The sequence below is a fragment of the Protopterus annectens genome, chromosome 7.part0 (genome assembly GCF_019279795.1).
Source record: "Protopterus annectens isolate FY-2018-M chromosome 7.part0, PAN1.0, whole genome shotgun sequence".
Taxonomy (NCBI): Eukaryota; Metazoa; Chordata; order Ceratodontiformes; family Protopteridae; genus Protopterus; species Protopterus annectens.
Window position 1 is genome coordinate 414277896 of NC_056739.1, and position 19765 is coordinate 414297660.

General features: G+C 39.1%; 1 protein-coding gene across 2 annotated transcripts in view; it reads left to right on the forward strand.

Moving 5' to 3' along the window:
• Window positions 1-4594: 4594 nt before the first annotated feature.
• The window catches only part of PLOD3 (procollagen-lysine,2-oxoglutarate 5-dioxygenase 3), a gene marked incomplete at its 3' end in the record, with an annotated part of 993531 nt that continues 978360 nt past the window's right edge, over window positions 4595-19765 (forward strand). The window contains 1 exon segment of one of the 2 annotated variants that reach the window (XM_044076999.1): window positions 4595-4891. In XM_044076999.1, coding sequence (XP_043932934.1) covers window positions 4807-4891 — 85 coding nt within the window. 2 annotated transcript variants of the gene reach the window in all.

The window sequence follows — 19765 nt, forward strand, 5'->3', positions numbered from 1 at the left end:
AAAGATTCCTTGCAGAATGCGTTGATACAAATTTTGGGCGAACAAATAATAGCAACAAAGGAAATGTTTTTGATTATGTTTTGAACTATAAGTGCCAAAACTTAGTAAGGAGCTATTAATTTAATGCTGCTGGCAGGCAAAAAAGCAACAAAAAGAAAATGGAAATTAAAGACTACATGAATTTTAAAGGTTGTATTGAGCACTGTTAATAAAGGTAGTATCTTTAAAGGAGGGAGTCTCTTTCATAAAAACAAATGCCATAGTCGAGATTAATACATACAAAAAGGCCCAATTCAAAAAGTCTTGTTGCCTGTGTAAGTGACTTACTTTGGTGTAAGCCTAGCTAGACCTTGTATCTGAGTGTCACTTATGCCATGAGCAAATATTTTGGAATCTGGCTCAAGATAATGGTAAAACAAAAATGTGAAATAAGAGGGTTGGTAGATTCTGAAAACATAAAAGCATGAGGCAAAGAATATCATTAGTTATGAGGACAATGTACAGTGCACAAAGGCAATAGAGATGCTCTTAAAATTGCATTAGTGTAGGAGAACATGTGTTGCAAATTAAAAAAGAATATATAAGCTTGTTAAAAAGAACAGGAACAAATGCACATTATGGATGCATTTCAAATATAGGTACTAATCTGCCTCTCTTTTAGAGTAAGGGCAAAAAATAATATGGATTTCAAATTTATTAAAAAAACTATAAAGTGTTAGTTACGATGTTTTCTACCTTTTCATAAAAGCAAACAAAAAATTATTTTATATATATTATTATAGAAGGAACATCTCAGTCATAGCTTCTATCTGTAATAAATGAAAATGATTCATCTTTGGGTTCTGCTTGCCATTTTTATTTTTAATAGCTCTCATATATCTCCCATTTTCTCTCCTTAACTGTGCAATACAATGACAGATCAGTGAGGATGATCATCATGACTTTTTAGTCTCCAAAAAATGCAGGCCAAAGTATATATTTCTATTCTCTTACATTTCTGAGAGAGTAAGAATAATAGTTTAGAAGTGCTCCTCTTTGCACTGATTCCTGACCGAGGTTAACTCTACGAGGCTATTTGAGAAATACATACGAAGCGCTAGTGTTTGTATTCGTATAAGAGTATCAGCAACTGTAAGCAGAAATGCACATCAACAGCTGTGAACTGGGACTGTGCAGACTGAGAATGACTGACCCCTCTGCTGTTACTATTAAGAACTCCTTGGCAACTGCAGTACACTGACTGAAATAATGCTGTATACCCTTATGTAGAAACAAAAATGTATGCCTGATTAAAACAAGCAAACAGCATACAGTTTTTAAATATGCTAACATGTGGCTAAGGTAGTAAGAAAATCATTCTGTTTCACCCAATTTATAAGTAAGGCCATTGTATCCAGGTCCAAAGTAGCCATAATGACATTGCATTCAGCCAATATCAAACCCATCGAGTATAATGCTCCCATCAGAATATCTGACCAAATATATGCAGCAGTTGGAATGCCCATAATGGTTCCTACCAGGGGAATCCAGAGTATACACACACTGTCCTATATAGATCGCCTTAAACCCTTTTCTCTGTACTCTGTCTGCTACAGGTTACTGAGACACAATTTATGCCTGGCATACACGGCATCCTCAGATTAAGCTCTCATGGACCTTTTGCACATCCATGAAACAAACATCATCAGAACCACTAGCTCCAAGTATTAAAATGTTACTTCTGACATAAATAAGACATGCTGACAAGGCAGATGCGTCTATCAAAGGATCCCCATGGTCTGTAACAGGCTGCCCATCCATGTGAAGCACAGTCCACCCTAACCATATTTAGGCATAACCTTGACCAATGAATGGGAACTCAGAAATTCACCCGGGTCTGACCCCCATGCCTTTGATGGAAACATACAGTAATGTCCAAGCTCACATACACCCCTCCCACATACATAACCTCTACAAACTTCCTAATATACCCCATCCTCATAGACACCCATGATACACATAACTGGGTTGGACTTCACAGCTTGACTTAAAAAGGCCTTAGTGGTTGTTAGCCTACAAAACAACTATGAACCTAAGTCTGTAAAATTAGCTAACAGCATAGCTTCATCTTACAACCAGAATCAGGGACAACAAAATGAATAATCATGGAAAAGGTCCCAGTCAGGGACAATTTTTAAATACCAGTACTACTGTGCTATAGCAGCTAAAGAAGCTTTGAGTGAACATGCATTTTCTAAAAATCAAACAAACTCTGCAACTATGATTGACATCATCTTTATTGCAATTCCCCATGTTTTCTCAAAAAAACTAGTTTTCAGATGCAGCAAAACTTTTTAAGTAAAATGAGGGATATTTGAGAGGTACGGTTACCTACCTTTCAACTTTTCATCACCAAATTGTGGAACAAATGGTCAAAATGTGGGACAATAACTAGCAAATTATTAAACTTCCAATAGCATCTTGTGTGGAACGGCAATTATTTATTTACGAAATCTATTTTCTTTATTTCAAAGACAATTGACCAACAAATTTACAACAGTCCAATGTACAAAGTGGGTACTTACAAACGAAGAATACAATCATATTAGGCGTAAGACCATATAGATATTTACCAGCAAAGTTACAATAAACAAGGAAATGGCACATCAGCAACAGTACTGTTGATAGCTTTGCATTAAAAAAATAGTAGTATGACTCGATATAAAACAGTTTTGAACTTTAGTTAACCCACAACTATCTATATACAATATTTACAACTGCTATGATGAGAAATCTCGTAATGCAGGAGTTTAACTATTTCGTATGTTCTATACAGTTAATACGAAACTGCGGAAGACTCGGAATAAGTACAGTTCCTCATGTTGTTGTTGTTGTTTGTCTTTCGGCTTTTTCCTGGTAAGGGGTCGCCACAGCAAAGCTCCGGTCCACTAATGATTGGCAGTAGATTTTTACGAAACGCTGAGGTGCCAGCTCGACAGCCAACCTTCAACGAAGGCACGCCCATTTACGCACACGTCTTTTGAACGCTACCCAACCGTGGTGATGACATGCAAACTCCACAAAGAAGGCACTCCCAAGCCACGCCGAGAATTGAACGGGAGAACCTCTTGCTTTGAGGTAACAATGCTACCGCCGTACCACTGCGTCGAGATGTTTTCAATAGTCACCTCACATAAAGTATAGAATTCAGAGTTCCTGGGCCCTTTTGTTTACTCTCATCAGGTGTATTCATTACTGCTGACATTTAGGGTTGCCACCTTTTCAAATGCCCAAAGTGGGGCATTTTTTGTAGAAACGTCAGATTTTGCAGGGCAAAACATACCCACGGCTAGTACAAAGGACAGAACTTCACTTTTTAAATAAAAGCTTATTCTTGTAGTATTTTAGTTGCTTATTCTGTTTCTTATAACATGTAGGTGTTTCAGATATGAAATAACTGTTTTATGCAACTATTAAAGAAAATATAGGAAATCTTTTGTGCTAAAATCTCAGGACATTTGTCATTTTTTCAATGTTTTTGCAGGACACAACTGCCCAAAGAGGGACTGTCCCTCGCAAAGCTACACGCTCGAGAGACTTGAACCTCAGCACTGAAATAAATAGGACATGCTGGAGGGACAGATTCATAACCCAGAGGCTCCCTTCACTCTGGAATAAAATCCCAGTCCAGGTTAGGCGGAGTCCCTCATTGACTCTCTTCAAGAGGAATCTTGATGAGTGGATGGGAGATCGTAGGTTTACCCCATCACTTCTGTGTCACTGTTAAACAGAAGCACAGTATACTAACCTCAAAAAAGGGCATAGCAAAATTAATTTACAATGGGTGGCGAAAGCCAAACACATTCCGGCTAGGTTTATGAATGCCCTAGGGCAGATAGCCTAGTATGAACCTATGAACCCTACTGACATTCAGCCCATTCTTCTGAAATAATAGGAGTCAGTACCAAAAATCATGCCAAAAGATAATCAGAAAATACTTATACCATTCTTTCAGCAACACGTCCACTTATTTTTATTGGACGCTTCCTGAAAAATAAGAAGGCAGTGTATGTGACATCTGAAACGCAATACAAACAATGTCACTGTTCCGTTAGTACATCATATGTTACAATGGTCATAATTCAAAAGCAAAATCACAAATACCGCAGAAATAGTACAATTCAGTTCCGTTACAGCACAGCAATGAAATCATATTTCACACAAAATCCTCACATCCTGTTCCCCTCACGCGATACGCACTGTGTGTGCCTATAGTATACTGCTTTAGCAGAATGCCTTGCTCATTTCACAGACCTTAACCTCCCAGCACAAAATATCATTTCCACTTTCGCGCTCCCCACCCATCCCCAGATCCTTCTTTTGCAATTCCTGCCTTTTAACGACGTGGCAATACTTCTATAAACCTTTCCTTCCCCAAGCTTTTTTTCAAGAATTTTCAAGAACTTTCCATTCAAGTTTAGAAATTTCTTCGTCATCCTGCCTACCAAAAAAGTGAATCTGCTCGGGATTGGATAGACTGGGCACTGACGCCCTGCCTCCGCAGTCACTGATTTGCTGTTAAATTCCTTTCCTAGTAGAAAATTTATAACCCGAAGGCGAGAGAGGATGAAACGGTGTAGAGCAGAGTAAATACTTTCTTTGTGCTTTTCCCATTCGCTGATGTCTGAGCGAGTGCTTGCATTTCTCGGCAATCGCGAGAGTCCACCCAGCTATAGTGAGAGTTAGTAAGGGAAAAGGTTTGAAGTAGGCTTTGGTGGTATACATCTGGAATACCAGCTGTCAGATCAGGGTTTGCCAGCATTAGCAATGTCACTAAGGGGAGTCAGTGTCTGCCTTTTTCTGCTTCTCAATTTCCGGAGAATCGCTTTAGAATCGGTGTCAATTTCCCCAGGTAAGCCTCTCACAAAAACGTTTATGTGCTATTACTTGAAGCCCTTGTAGAAAATTTTGATCGCTGGATATAGTAGTCAAGAATGCGCTTGAAAATTATTGGTAAAACTTCTGAGTAACTTTGGGGGATGGGGCATCCTTGGCCATTTGATCATGCAGATAGTTGCTGTTATTTCTGTACAGCTGCTCATAACAGTGATCGTTCATCAGGAGAGTCTTTGAGACCCTTATTCGTTTTCTTCTTGGTGGTATTTGCCTAGTAGTGAACGAGTGGAGATAGTGATGCCTGTATCTGATTTCATCTGTATTGATTCTATTCTACACAGAGCAAGTCGATGCCTGTGCATGTGTTGAACTCGACTACATGTTGCTGACTTGCCAGTGTACCAGAGTCTTGATAAAATAGGTGCTGAAATATACATCACGTAAACCGTGACAGAGTAGCATTTTGCTCACTCCAGGACAGTGCCCAGTGCTCAGATGTATTTTTTCATTCTTCTTAAATTATATACAGATTAATTCAGTAATACATAAATGTCGATTTTGCCCAAGTAATTAACAGACTAGAGTTGTATACGAGACTCCAGCATCAGATGGTATAATTGGAAGCCAGACATACTATAAAGGATAGAGAAACTAGCAGTAACAACTGTCTGTACTTATGCACATTTGTTACTAGTTACCCGAGAACAACGCTTAGTGTAGAAATTAACATGTATTTGCTACATCCTCTTATTTTTAGGATCTTCAGATAATATTCTAGTTATGTTACAGTTAGAGCGTTAATGTTTCGTAGCCAAATTTTAATTTCTGACTGCACCTCTTGTTTAGGCTAAGCTTGGTCTCCAGTGATGTGTGTGTAGCACAGTGCATGCTAATATCAAAACTTTTTTTTTTCCAGGCAGACTTCTCTGTGGTGGATAGACTTGCTACAAAACACTTCTGTTAAATCTATTAATAAACTGTGGTTCAGTAAAAAGACTAATTGTAGCAGTTAGGAATAAAATAAAAATGAGGGCAAATATAAACAAATAAAAAAATCTGAAGATACATTCTTAAGTCAGTGTCCACAAATATGTTGCAGATTTGTTAAAACTTTAGAAAACAGGTGTTTGAATCCATCAGTGCATACCAAAGATGTGTGTTTGGCATAATGGTTTAGATGTTCACCTCATAGTCACAAGGTACAGGGTATTATTCTGACCTCAGGTTATTGTGTAGGCTTAAAATAATCCTTCAGAGCAGTTACCTACTGTTCACCTGTAAAGGGTGAGGTTTGACATGATAGTGAAGGTCTTTACCTCATGAGCACAAGGCAAAGGGTTTGATTCTGATCTAGAGTTATTAGGCAGACTTAAAATGGCCGTTCAGGGCAGTTAGCCTAGTATTCACCTATAATAATTCCAGAGTATTATGGAGGTCTAACATTGGTTAGGGTTGCATGGTGACCATGTTCAACATGTTGAAGCTGATGGAATAATATCCTCCTCTCATGGAGTTGCACCTGTTCTTATTTATTCTGTTTTATTGTCTTTTCTCAGATTGATTTGATTTTGGTAAATAATGTGCGTATCCATGGTATTGTTATTAGTCTCACAAGTGAATCTGATTTAAGTTTTTTTCACTGTTTCTATTGGCTTTGAATCCTGTTATCAGTGGAATTCTGACTGAATTAACTTAAGTGCAGAGTATTCATTATATCTTTTATTTTACATTTTAATGTAGCAGTCATGTAGTGGATTTTTTTCTGGGAATGGATAAATGTCACAATTTAAAGTATGTAAGAAAGAGGGAATAAAAGCCGAAAAAATTATTACTTATACCTTTCCTAGTAGCTTCCTTTAGCTAAGCTACTGGAAAGATTTTACCTTTGGCTGGGTGATTGTCAATACTGAAGGATGTGGTGTCTATTTATTGGAAAATATTAGGGTTCAACCAAGCACCCTAATAATGGGCGACTTCAGCTAACCCACCATTAACTGGGAAAACTACTCGTGTACCAACTCCTTAGATCAACATTTTCTGGAATTCATAAACTTCAGTGCCCTAGATCAACTTATCCACACCCCCACCAGGGGCAACAGTATCCTAGACCTAGTCATTACCAACATGAATGACCGGTGTTCCACACCTGAAGTCAACTCCTCGTTGGTCCGATCCAACCATAAGCTTATCACCCTTGATATCCACATCCTGCCCCCACCCCCCATTAAGGAAACCATAGTAAAAAATTTCTCCAAAGCCAACTTCATGCTTCTTAAAACAGAAGTGATGAACTTCATGACACCCATGCAGATGGACAATACAGTTACAACTGCTGAATCCCACACAAATGCACTCTATAAGCACTTACACGAGTGCAGAAGTGATGAACTTCATGACACCCATGCAGATGGACAATACAGTTACAACTGCTGAATCCCACACAAATGCACTCTATAAGCACTTACACGAGTGCATGGATCGTGCTATCTCAAACAGAACTAAGATGCTATCCTCCAAAAAAAGGAAGCCAATCTGGTGGTCCCCTGCCATAAACAAACTGTACAACAGAAGGAAGAAACTGTTGCAAAAGAGAGTAAAATCCTATGAGTGGAGGAGCTCCCTGGTCAGCCTCAGTAAGAAGCTGAGATCCCTTATAAGATCCTCCAAAGCTAGCTACGAAAACAAAATCTCCACTAAATCCAAGGACAACTACAAAGCATTCTATAGCTATGTCAAGAATGTAGATGGCAACACCCAGATCTGCTCTGAGTTACAGCACAAAGGCACGAAAATTACAGAACCAACTGATATTGCAAACATCCTGGCAGATCGGTTCAGTGCTAACTTCACCTCCCTCTCACCCCCTAAAGGGCCCATATCTATACTGGAAAAATGCAGAGTCCCTGTAATCACAACTACACAGGTAAAAGCTGCACTCTCTAAAGCCAAAAACACAGCATCCATGGGACCGGACAACAACCCAGGCTGCGTTTTACACGAACTTCAGAACGAACTGACTCCCCACTTAAGCATTATGTTCAATAATAGCCTCGCATCAGGCTTTGTGCCCACTGAATGGCGCACAGCAATAGTTATTACACTCCACAAAGGAGGAGCCACCACTGTTAGCCTGACGAGCCTGGTCTGCAACGCTATGGAACGTATCATCATGGAACTCATAAACAAAGACATTGGTAACCTCCAAACTCTGGATCCCACCCAGTTCGGGTTTGTGAAAGGTAGATCATGCCTCCTGAACCTGATTGACTTCTGCAGTCACCAAAGCCGTGGATGAGGGTAAGGTGGTTCACACAGCCTATCTTGACCTCGCCAAGGCTTTCAACACCATCCCCCATTCTGGAATTATAGCTAAACTCGCTAAACTAGATATAAATCCCTATGTCACAAGATGGGTTGCCAACTGGCTCACTGACAGAACCCACACTGTAAAAGTTGCAGACTCCATGTCTGACCTCAAGGCAGTGACAAGTGGAGTGCCACAGGGTTCCGTCCTGGGACCTCTCCTGTTTGGTATCTACTTCTCTGAAGTACAGGCTAACATAGAAGGCCTCTGGCTGACAAGGTTCGCAGATGACTGCAAACTAGGAGCCATAGTCAAGTCCCCAAATGATGTGGACATCCTACAGAAGGGCCTCACTGAGACAGATGCCTGGTGTCAGAGCCATGGCCTCAGGCTCAATGCCAAAAAGTGCAGTGTCATCCTCTTTGGTAAAAACTCTGTACCCATTAACTACCACATAGGCAGCAATCTACTTAACACCGAATGCGTGATAAGAGATCTTGAGACCCAGGTGGACAGTAGTCTCTCCTTTGATAGTCACATTGCCACAGTAGTCAGGAAGTCCTTCTATGTGGCACACCTCATCATAAAAGGGTTCTCATCCAGGAAAAAAGAGGTCATTGTTCCCCTCTACTCGTCACTGATTAGACCCATTATAGAATACAACACCCCTTTTGGAATGTACCTCACAAGACATCTGCAGCAGCTGGAAAGGCCACAGAAGTACCTCACAAAGGGGATTACTGGCCTCAAACAAATGCCCTACAATGACCGCCTCAGAAAACTTCAGCTTTACTCCGTAGCATATCGCCTACTCCAAGGTGATCTCTGCCTAACATATAAAGCTATGTCAAACCCAGAGCTGTTGGACATGCTACACCTAAAGAAATCCCAATCCCTCCAAGCTACACGCTCTAGGGACCTAAACCTTGTCATCACAATAAACAGGACACGCTGGAGGGATAGATTCCTGTCCCAGAGACTTCCTATACTCTGGAACAAGCTACCCTTCAATGTCAAGCAAAGTTCTTCATTAGCACTCTTCAAGAAAAATCTTGATGAGTGGATGGGAAATAGGAAATACACCCTGGGGATCACTTCTGTGTCTCTGCTGGACAGTGGCACAGGAAAATAACTAACTTTCTTGGGTGGCGTAAGCTATAGTACCTTGCTGTCTAGGCTTACGTAGGCCCTTGGGCCGATAGCCTAGTACCTACCTATGAACCTATGAATGATTGTTGTCATCTGTGCAAAAGTGTGTTACACTGACTCAGTTTTACAGTGGTTTGACTGATGGAGTGGTACTAGTGGCTTTACTTTTGGGATGACCAAAGACCTTGGTACTTACTGTACCATGTCTCTGAATCAGTGATTAGATTCTTACCTAAGGGTGGTTATTCTAGTGGCCTACCCAGCTAGATTGTAAATTGACTTTTCACACTGGGATGTGGAGTGTGTTACAGAGAAGTTAAAGCTAGTCTTTGTTACACTGTATATACAGATGGCTGGCTGAGGATGTCCTATAAGAACGTTTCTTGTTTTCTCTATTGAACCTATACAGCACCTTCAGCAGTAGTGAATTGCCTACTGTAAATTTGTTTTCATAGAAATATATGGGTGTGATTTAACTGTTTAGCCCAGAGTTTGAGCTCTCTGGCTTTTTGCAGATGGGTTTTTATGAAGTACAGAAAGTAGTAGTACATTGTTTTAAATAGCAGTAAATCAAAGGTAGGCCTTTTGTAGTTGTCACTGAGTTGTGAAAGTTGACAGGTGTAGCTGAGACTGAAGTGTCTTTCATGAGTCAGTGTATTGGGGGTTTGTTTTGATTCTTAATTTTGTTTTGGAACATGTCAACTGTGTTTGTAAAGGTTTGTTAATGTTATTATCAAGCAAGATAGATCATGTTTCTAAAATGTTCGCCAAGTCTGTAATTTGTGAATGAGTAATGAGTGGTCTTCAATGACTTTACATATGTTCTTGATATTTTATCCGGACAATATTTTCTTGCTCATCATAATTTATTATGTCCCAATGTACATCATTTTGTTAGATTGAAGGACATAATGTTGGAGAGTTAAATGCATTTTAACTTCTTCAGGATTATTTCCATTTTCTGTTCAGGTGTAATTAATTTATTCTCAAGTAATATCTACTGTTGCTATTTCTTTTGGTAGTTTTTGAAAGTTTAGATGTAAGATTAAAATGTTCATGGGAAACCTTCAATTTTCATATTCTTTTGCTGTACAGTCTGTTGTCTAAAAATAGGCTGTTTTTTTTTTTTTTTTTTTTTAGATTTGGAAGATCCTTTGTAACCATTTTTGTTCCTTTATTTAGTTTGCATTTTGATTGAATGAGCTGGTTTCTCAGAAAACAGATTCCTTCAGATTTTATGATAATAAATTAAGAGCTAATGGTAAGGTTATTAAAAGAATATTTGTTCCGTATTATAATTTATTTTATTCAACCTTGCATTAGTTTGTTAAATTCAGGGGCACTATGTTACAGTGCTAAATACATTTTTAACTTCATCAAAATTATTTCCATTTAGTGTTGTGATGCCATTTATCTTCATGCTTTTCTAATAGGGCTATTACTTCAAGTAGGTTTTTAATGTCCAGATGTAAATGAAATACAATTTTCATGGGGAAAAAAAATACTTTTTTTAGATTCTTTTGGTTCGTAAGTTATTGTTAAAGAAGAGGAACTGTTTTAATATACATTTCCGACTTTCAGTGGGTTTTTGGACCTTTGTAACATTTATTTTCTTTTTTATTTATTTATTTATTCTATGTGTTTGCTGAAATATCTTTGTTATCTTGGAAAAGAACTTTTCCCTCATAGGTTTTGTGAAAAAATTGAAATAAAGTGTTGAGGTTAGGTTATTTAAAGAAAGTGTAACCCTAATAAATTAAAATTTCTTTGCTGTCTTTTCCATGCTTAAGATTTTAATTGCTTACTGTATAAGTTGCACACTGCATTGTCTGAACTATGACTTTGAGCAGGAAGAAAATATTTAAGTCAAATGAAAACAAAGGTAAATATAATCTAAGGAAACATATGATGTGCTAATGCAGATATATGTAGTGCTTATGACTCACAGGACTACTGCATAGAAAACATTTAAAATGAAAGCAATATTCTTTAAGATTTGTTTTATTATTTATTTTTATTTTGTATCCGTGGTGGTGGTGCTGCGGTAGCATTGTCGCCTCATAGTAAGACACTGTCTGGTTCGATTCTCAGTTAGAGCGTCTTCTGTGTGGAGACATGCGTGAATGGGCGTACCTTCGTTGAAGGTTGTGCATCAGGGCTGGTAACTCGGCACGTAAAAATCAACTACCAGTCATTAGCGGACTGGAGTTCTGCTGTGGCGACCCCTAACCGGGAAAAGCCGAAAGATACAATTTTTATTTTGCTAACTGTATGAGTCACTGAGTCACTGAAGGCTAAGTGAGAAAAACTGCACATAAAATCCTTAAGGTCTTGTATGATGAATGCAGAGAAGGACAGGAGAAAGGATTACATGTAAATGTGAAGAAAGTGAGTGACTGAGCTAAAAAAATGATTAGGTGATGAAAGGGTGAATAAAAGAGGAAGAGAGGGAGGAATACATGGTAAGAAAAAGGACTAAGAATAGTGTGTTCTATTAAATATGTTAAATAGCCTTCCACCTCCTAGAAGGAAGAAACTAAAAATAAATAATGCAATTTGACTGTCTAAAACGAATAGACTGCTAATGCAGGATAGAGAAAAGCATGGAAAGAATGGCAAAACTATAAAAGACCACAATAGCTTGAACACTTCAGAATGCTTCACAGTTGTACTATTAATGAAGGCAAAAAAACGACTGTAATAACTTTTGGAATAATAGTATATATAGCCCTAAAAATTCTGGTCAGTCCTTAAAGAAATCTTTCATCCCAGTCAAAAATTCAACTCTAACCCCTCTCTCAATAACTCATCACTCGAAACCGCAGTACAGTTCCACTCTTATTTCACAGTTAATATAGTATCTCTAACAGGGATTCCCCAATATGTAATCCTAACCCTGCCCAGCAGTCATGTATCACCACACCCACTTTTGCCTTCAAACCTGTGCCCACATCATATATAAAACTGCTGTTAAACTAAAACCATGCTGTATGACAACTGATGATTTTCCAAGCGAATACCTTAAAATAGCAGTCGATAACATTGCCTACCTTGTGTCAATCCTTATAAATAGGTCAGTCCAGGAATCCTACATTCTGTCTCTGGAAAAATCTCACATTTTTCCTCTGCACAAAGGAGGAAGTTCAACAGACTTTGCAAATTTTAGATCTGTAGCAGTCTTATCTACCCTCACCAAAATACTTAAAAAAATGTATACAAAAGGATTACTAAACTATCTCCTGCAGGAAAAAGTGTCCTATTCCCCTCATACCATGGCTTCCTTCCTTCCCATAGTAGTATCATTTCACTTTTTACCTATGTAGATGTTGTTAACAAAGTCAGAGATAACGGCAAACTAGTCTCCTCTTTATTCATAGACTTTTCTAAAGTTTTTGACACTGATTGTCACAACAAACTTCTCCTTCAAATGTCCGCTTTAGGTCTGTCTAAGCCAAGCTACCTATCCAGTAGGTATCAGCCTGTAAAGTGGCAGTCCACCCTCTCTCCATACCTCCCAGTCACCATCGGTTTACCACAAGGCTCTGTCCTTGATCCTGTCCTCCTTAATATTCTTACCAACACCCTCCACGCATCCCCAAAACAAGCCTCCCTAAAACAGTACATAGATGATTACACACTCGTTTGCACATTTGACATCGTGGCATACCTCTAAAAATTACTCAGGAAGCTTTAATAGTCACTGAAACATTAAATTCTTCTGTCTTGATAATACAGTTGTTGAAGTAGCAACTTATTAAGGGTGATAGTGGATGATAATCTTAAATTTGACCTGCATATACAAAATTACATAAGAAAAACCTCATCAAAAACTAGGGATGCTTTGTAGAGCTAAAATCTTTTTCACTGACGCAACTAAAGCAACAATTGCCACTACTTATCTCCTCCCCACACTTCTCTGTGGTTCTTCCAACCTTGCTAACCTTCAGGCATCACAAAAATCAAAACTTGAGCAATGGTATAACAAAGTTGCTAAATTTGCAGCAAATACCCCTTTCAGAACCCACCACTGTATAGCACTAAAGCCTAAATTGGTTTGAGCTACCCCATTAACTAACATGTACACAGCGTTTTACCACCTCTAACATTTTTAGAAGCCATCTGCTTGTCTAGCACTAACATTTTACACAACTATGTTTCCTAGTTGGTCATTATGCATTATGATCCAGTGACCAAAAAGTCCTGCTTGTCCACAAATCTACTGGGCATTGTCAGTACTTGTACCATGTTGCTAAGAACTGGAACTCTTTATCTGTAGCCATCGGACCAATACCTTCCCATCCTTCAAAACCATTCTGAAGGACTACCTAGCCAAAATCTGGCTCTGTTTTTGCTCAACATCAAGATAAACTATATGCCTAAATGTGAACAAATACCTATTCATAACTTACATTTTCTTACTCTCCCTTCTTCACTCACTTTCTTCCTTATATCAGTTTCTGTCCCCTAGCTTTCTCTCTAAATATACCACAAGCGTGCTTTTCTCTCAATGTGTATTGCAAATCCTGTTTGTATTATCCTAACTTACTTTTAATTTCTCTATAAACTGATTAAAATCTTTCATTGTTATGTAACTTGTATGTATTTTTAACTAATATTTTCATATTATGTCTAATTTGGTATAATTTGTAGACTTTTTTTTGTATTATTTTTAAAGACTCTAAAATTATTGTTTTTAAAATGTTTTGTAATACTTTGGAGCTTTTCTCCCTGGGTCCCTGCTGAAAATGGTTTCCTACCCAGTCAAACTTTCTGGTAATTGTAAGTCAATAAATAAATAACAGATAAAATAAAACATGGAGAAGGCTATGCAGTGAAGGTATGAAAATATACCTTCCAAAAAATATTTATTCAGTTTCTAGTTACCTGCTCAATCTAATTGAGGGAAGTAGGGGAGGTCTGATGAAGAACACCTGATCTTGAACAGGGCATCAGCCTGTCACAGGATGCACACACACATTCACTCTAATACATCATGTGCACCAGCTAGCAAGCTTGGAGAAAACATATTTCAGTTCACATGTGGCTCATCTGTGGGATGTGGGAGGAAAGAGAACACCTGGCAAAAACCCATGTAGTCTCAGGAGATGGATATTCTCTGTATAGAAGGTATCACATCTAAGAACCTGGGGTTTGTGAGGCAACAGAGGTATAGTAAACCTCCAGATACTGGACCCAACCCAGTTTGGTCTTGTAAAGGTCAGAGCATGCCTACTGAACCTGGAGGATATGTTTGAGAAGGTCACCAAACAATGGATGAGGGCAAAATCGTTCACACTGCCTACCTTGACCTGGCCAAGGCATTTGACACACTACCCCACTCTGGCATTGTTGAGAAACTCAAGAGGTTAGGTACAAACCCGTATGTCACCTGGTGGATAGCCAACTAGGACCCAGAAAGTTACAATTGGGGAGGCCAGTCACAAGTGGAGTCCCTCAGGCATCAGTCCTTGGACCACTCCTTTTTGGCATTTACTCCTCAGAAGTTAAGGCCAATGTCAATGGTCTCTGGCTTGCTAAATTTGCAGCTGATTGCAAATTTGGAGCTGTCATTGAATCTCACACTGACACAAATGTTCTCCAGGAGAGGCTGACACAGACAAACAACTGTTGTCCGAGTCATGGACTAAAGCTAAATGCCAAGAAATGCATAATAGTATCCTTTGGGAAATCATCCATCCCTGGTAACTATCATATTGATAACGCACCCCTTAGAGTTGACCCAGTAGTCAGGGACTTAGGGACACTCATAAATAGTAATCTAACCTTTGATCATAGCGTGTCTACAGTGGTGAGAAAATCAGTCTATGTTGCGCAACTTATAAACAAAGGCATAGCATCTGATTCCAAGGAAGTCATTGTTCCACTGTATTTGACATTCATCAAACCAATCATTGAGTACAATACCCCCTTTGGTATTTACCTAACCAGGCATATCCAACAACTGGAACATCCACAGAGGTTCCTCACTAAAAGAATACAGGGCATAAGTAATATGTCCTGTGCAGACCGCCTCAAGGCCCTATCCCTGTATTCTCTCTCCTACAGTCATTTGAGGGAAGACCTATGCCTGGCATACAGGGCATTATCAGACCCCACTCTGATGGACCTCCTGCATATCCACAAAACAAACAGTACCAGAATTACCCATTCTAAAGACTTAAACCTTGCCTGTGATATAAATAGGACCTGCTGGAGAGATAGGGATGTATCCCAGAGACTACCCCATCTATGGAACAGGCTCCCCATCCATGTGAAGCGGAGTTCCTCCCTAATCCAATTCAAGTGCAACTTGGACAATTGGATGTGAAAATGGAAATTCATCCCTGGTTTGGCACCTATGTCTCTGATGCAGTGGTTCATCTCCCAGTCCCATGATTACACGTATAAAGGGTATCAGAACTAGTCAGATTTGGGATGCATGGCTAGGCTTAAAAATGCCCTTGTGGTCGTTAGCCTATTAAACACCTATGAACCTATGAACATTGCTAACCCCCCCCCTTTCACTGTGCTTCCTTCAGAATGCCATTTTGTAATCATCCCAACTGATGTTGCAGCATAGTTGGATATGATTCTTGAAGCTGTCTGTGTAGACCATTATGAAGTGTTGGACTCACTGACCAAACAACCAGATTCCCAGCTGGACTTCCCTGGTCAACAAATGTCAGATAAATAAATAAAAATAAGTGGAAGTTTGCTTCTAACTTTTTGGGACACGGGACTCTGCTGCTGACTTATTAATACGTTTGGAGATGGGATATGCCCATCTCCACTGTCTTCTTTTAGTTTTATGAATTCATCTGGAAGATTATCAGCTGCTAGTATAGCTAGCTTTAGCTTTTACAGTAATTTTTTGACAGCTGCATTTGGGTACAGGTTTTAAAGAGAGGGTGTGAGAGTTTATAGTAGTTGTAATTGACTGATTGTAAGAAGGTGGCATACGGTGAGTTTTTGAGAAGAGTTTGCTACATTGATAAAATGGGTGTTAAAAGGATTAGGCTATTTTAAGTTCAGATTCATTGGGCATTAGGTTGGGTAGGCATGCCTTGCCAGGTTTGAGAGGTTGTTAAAAGTTGTCCAGAAAGTTTTGGGAGTGTTTAGCTGTTTGTTCTTCAGGTGATAGAAGTAACTTCTGTGTTTTGACTTGATAGTTGGATGGAGTCCTAAAAGTATGCCAACACCTCCAGGCATTGTCACTTTTTTCATACACAGTTTGTGGCCTGGGTAAGTTAAAGGGCTGGGTTTTCCTCTATGCAGTTTCTTCTAGGTGGGACTTGAAAATGCTTTTGAAGATTTTGGTTGCTTTGCCTAAGGAAAGATACCTTAGTCAATTCCAGTTGCATTACTGCAGAGTAGTTATAAATGTAACTTATTTATTTATTTATTTTATTTTATTTTACATTTGTTTACCGGGAAAGTCTGACTGGACTAGGTCCATTTACAGCAGAGGCCCGGGGAGAAAATCTCCACAACTATAACAATAATACATGTTTTAAACAGAATTATAAGAACAAGCTAGCAGTGAAGAACACCAATAGATCTTTACATGTGGGAATTTATAGACAGACAAGTCATAATAGATATTTACATGTAGGAATTTTTAGACAGACAAGACATATTAAAACAACATTATTCACATTTTCAGGCTAGAAATATGAATACATGCAGAATATATGCCAGCACTGATCATGCTTGATGAGCTACTGACTAGCAATAGCTTAACTATTAGTACTGTAGAGCATGACAGTGAAGTAATTAGAAGACATCATTGTCAATAGAGGGTGAGAGGTAGGAAGCATTTATTTTTATGTAATGCATAGACATAACCAGGTATTCAGTAGGTGTGCTTTTAGGGTGTTTTTGAAGTGTGAGGTAGAGGAGCTTGCTGTTATTGAAGGGGGGAGGGTATTCCACACAGTTGCTAAAAACTGGGAGACTAGTGCTTTTCCTGCGGTATTATTAGCTCTAGAGATACTGAGGAGTGATTTGTCATTAGAGCGGAGGGGGCGATTTGCTGTATATTGAGTTAGTAGTTGCCCTAGTGATGGGATTTTATCAGGATATTTCAGAATGTTGTAAGTAATGACTAGCTGGTGGAAATTCTAACCATTATAGGTCCTTAAGAGCTATGCAGTGGTGTTTTCTGAAGGAGGAGTTGTTGGCAAACTTGGCAATCTTATTATAGCATGAGTCAAGTTTATCCAGGTCTATTTTTCTGATATGGGTAAGAATAGGTGCTGCATACATTAGTGTGGACAATAGGTGAGTTTGTGCTAGGGTGATTCTAGCTTGATCTGAGAGGAGGTTTTTGAGCCTATAGAGTGTACCCATTTTTTGTGAACCTTTTTGATAGTTTGGGATATATGGACATCAAAGTGAAGGTTTTTGCCAATTTTGATGCCCAGGAGTTTGGTGTGGGCTGAAGGAGAAATGGTGGTACCATTTCTGGAAGTGATAGTAAAGGAAAGAGGAGTAGTTTTTGATTTGTTGGGGGTAAATAACAATAATTTAGTCTTGTTGGGGTTCAGGATGAGTTGGGTGCCAGTAATCCTTTTTTCCACAGAGCTAAAAGATTCTTGGGTGAGTTGTTGAAAGGAGGGGAGCGAAGGGCTGAGCAGATTAGAGTGGAATCATCTGCATACTGTATGTGAGGCCTGTTTGGTTGTGGTATGTAAGTTGTTGGTGAAAATATTAAAGAGAAGTGGGCCTAGTATTGAGCCTTGTGGTACACCTATGGAAGTTGGAAGTTGAGGGGAAGTATACCTTGCCATTGGACAGACCGCTGCCCATCAGACAGGTAATTCTTGAACCAGACAATAGTAGATGGGGCAAAGGATAGGGAGGCGAGAGTGTCTAGTAGTATGGTGTGTGAGACCTTATCGAATGCCTTGGAGAAATCCAGAAATATGGCAGATGTGAAGTTATTATTCCTGTGTTGGGTAACTATGCTAGTAAAGGAAAGGAGAGCAGTAGTTGTGCTCTGATGTGGCTGGAAGCCATGTTGTGTGGTGTACAGGAATTTGTGTGTGTCCAGTAACTTCATGACTTGAAAGTGAATGCATTTCTCTAGAAGTTTAGAAAGGGGAGATAAAATGGTGATTGGACGGTAATTTGAGAAGTCATAAGAATTTCCACCTTTATGAAGAGGGATGATGTATTATACTTTCCATAGTTGAGGGATATAGGATTCTTGTATGGAGCAGTTAATGAGGATGGACACAGGGTAGGATATGGATTCAGCAGCCATTTTTAGGAAGTTGGCAGGTAAATGATCAGCTGCAAGGGTGGTAGGTTTAAGTTTCGGAAGGAGTTTCTTAATTGATGAGATAGGAACAGGTGAGAGAGTTAGGGGGAGAATGTTGTTTGGATGTTTGGTTGGTGAATATGAATGGTTATTGTTGGATAATTGGTTAGATAAGGCTAGACTAGAGACAGTGAAATGGTGGTTAAATTGAGAGGCTATATCCATGCTATTATTGGCTGAGTTGGGAGTAGGAGTGGTAGTTTTTCCTGGTTTCAGTAAGGAGTTGATGGCTTGCCAAAATTTGTGTGGGTTTCTTAAGTGTTTTGTGTGGACATTAAGGAAATATTTCTGTTTGTCAAGTTTGGTTTGTCTTTTGGCTTGGTTCGTAAGTTGTTGGTAAGTTTGTTTGGATAGGGCAGTGTTTTTCCTCTTCCAGAGTTTCCAGGCCTTATCTCTGGACTTTAGTAGGCCTCTAGTGTCCCTACTTAGCCATGGTGCATAGTTAGCTTTTACTCTGACATTCCTAGTTGGGGCAATACTGTTGAGGATATTGGTAAAAGTACTGTTAAAGTAACTAACTGCCTGATCTAGTCCAAGGGTTAGTAGAGGTTCCCAGTTACATTGTCTTAGAATTGAGTTAAGATCCTGAGGATTTAGGTTGCGGTCTTGTTGGATTTGCTATGAACTATGGGCTTGGGTAAGCTAGTGCGTTTGCGTAATAGGAATGTGGGGAGGTGGTCACTAACACTGTCTGGTAGACAGCCTGTCTGGTAGTTTTGTTTGGAGCAGTTGACCAGTGTCCAATCGAGTATGGATTGTTTTTGTGATTTTTTTTTTTTTTTTATCTATTCTGGTAGGTTCATCAATGGGTTGTGAGAACCCATAGAGATTTATGTGGTTAGAGAGGCGGTTGGAATTGCAGGATAACCAGTCAGTATTTAGGTCACCTAGTAGAATACTTTCCTGTGGTAGATTATCTCTAGACCATTATAAGATTTCTCAATTATGGAAGTGCTGTTTCCTGGTGGGATGTAGCAGCAGAGGATATTGATTTTTTTTTGTTTTGTTTATGCAGAGAACTGAACCTAGTGTTTCAGCTTTTTGAATTTAGGTAGAGGGGTTTGCAGAGGTTGGAGATTTAGTGTATTTTTAAAGAGAATTGCTATTCCACCTCC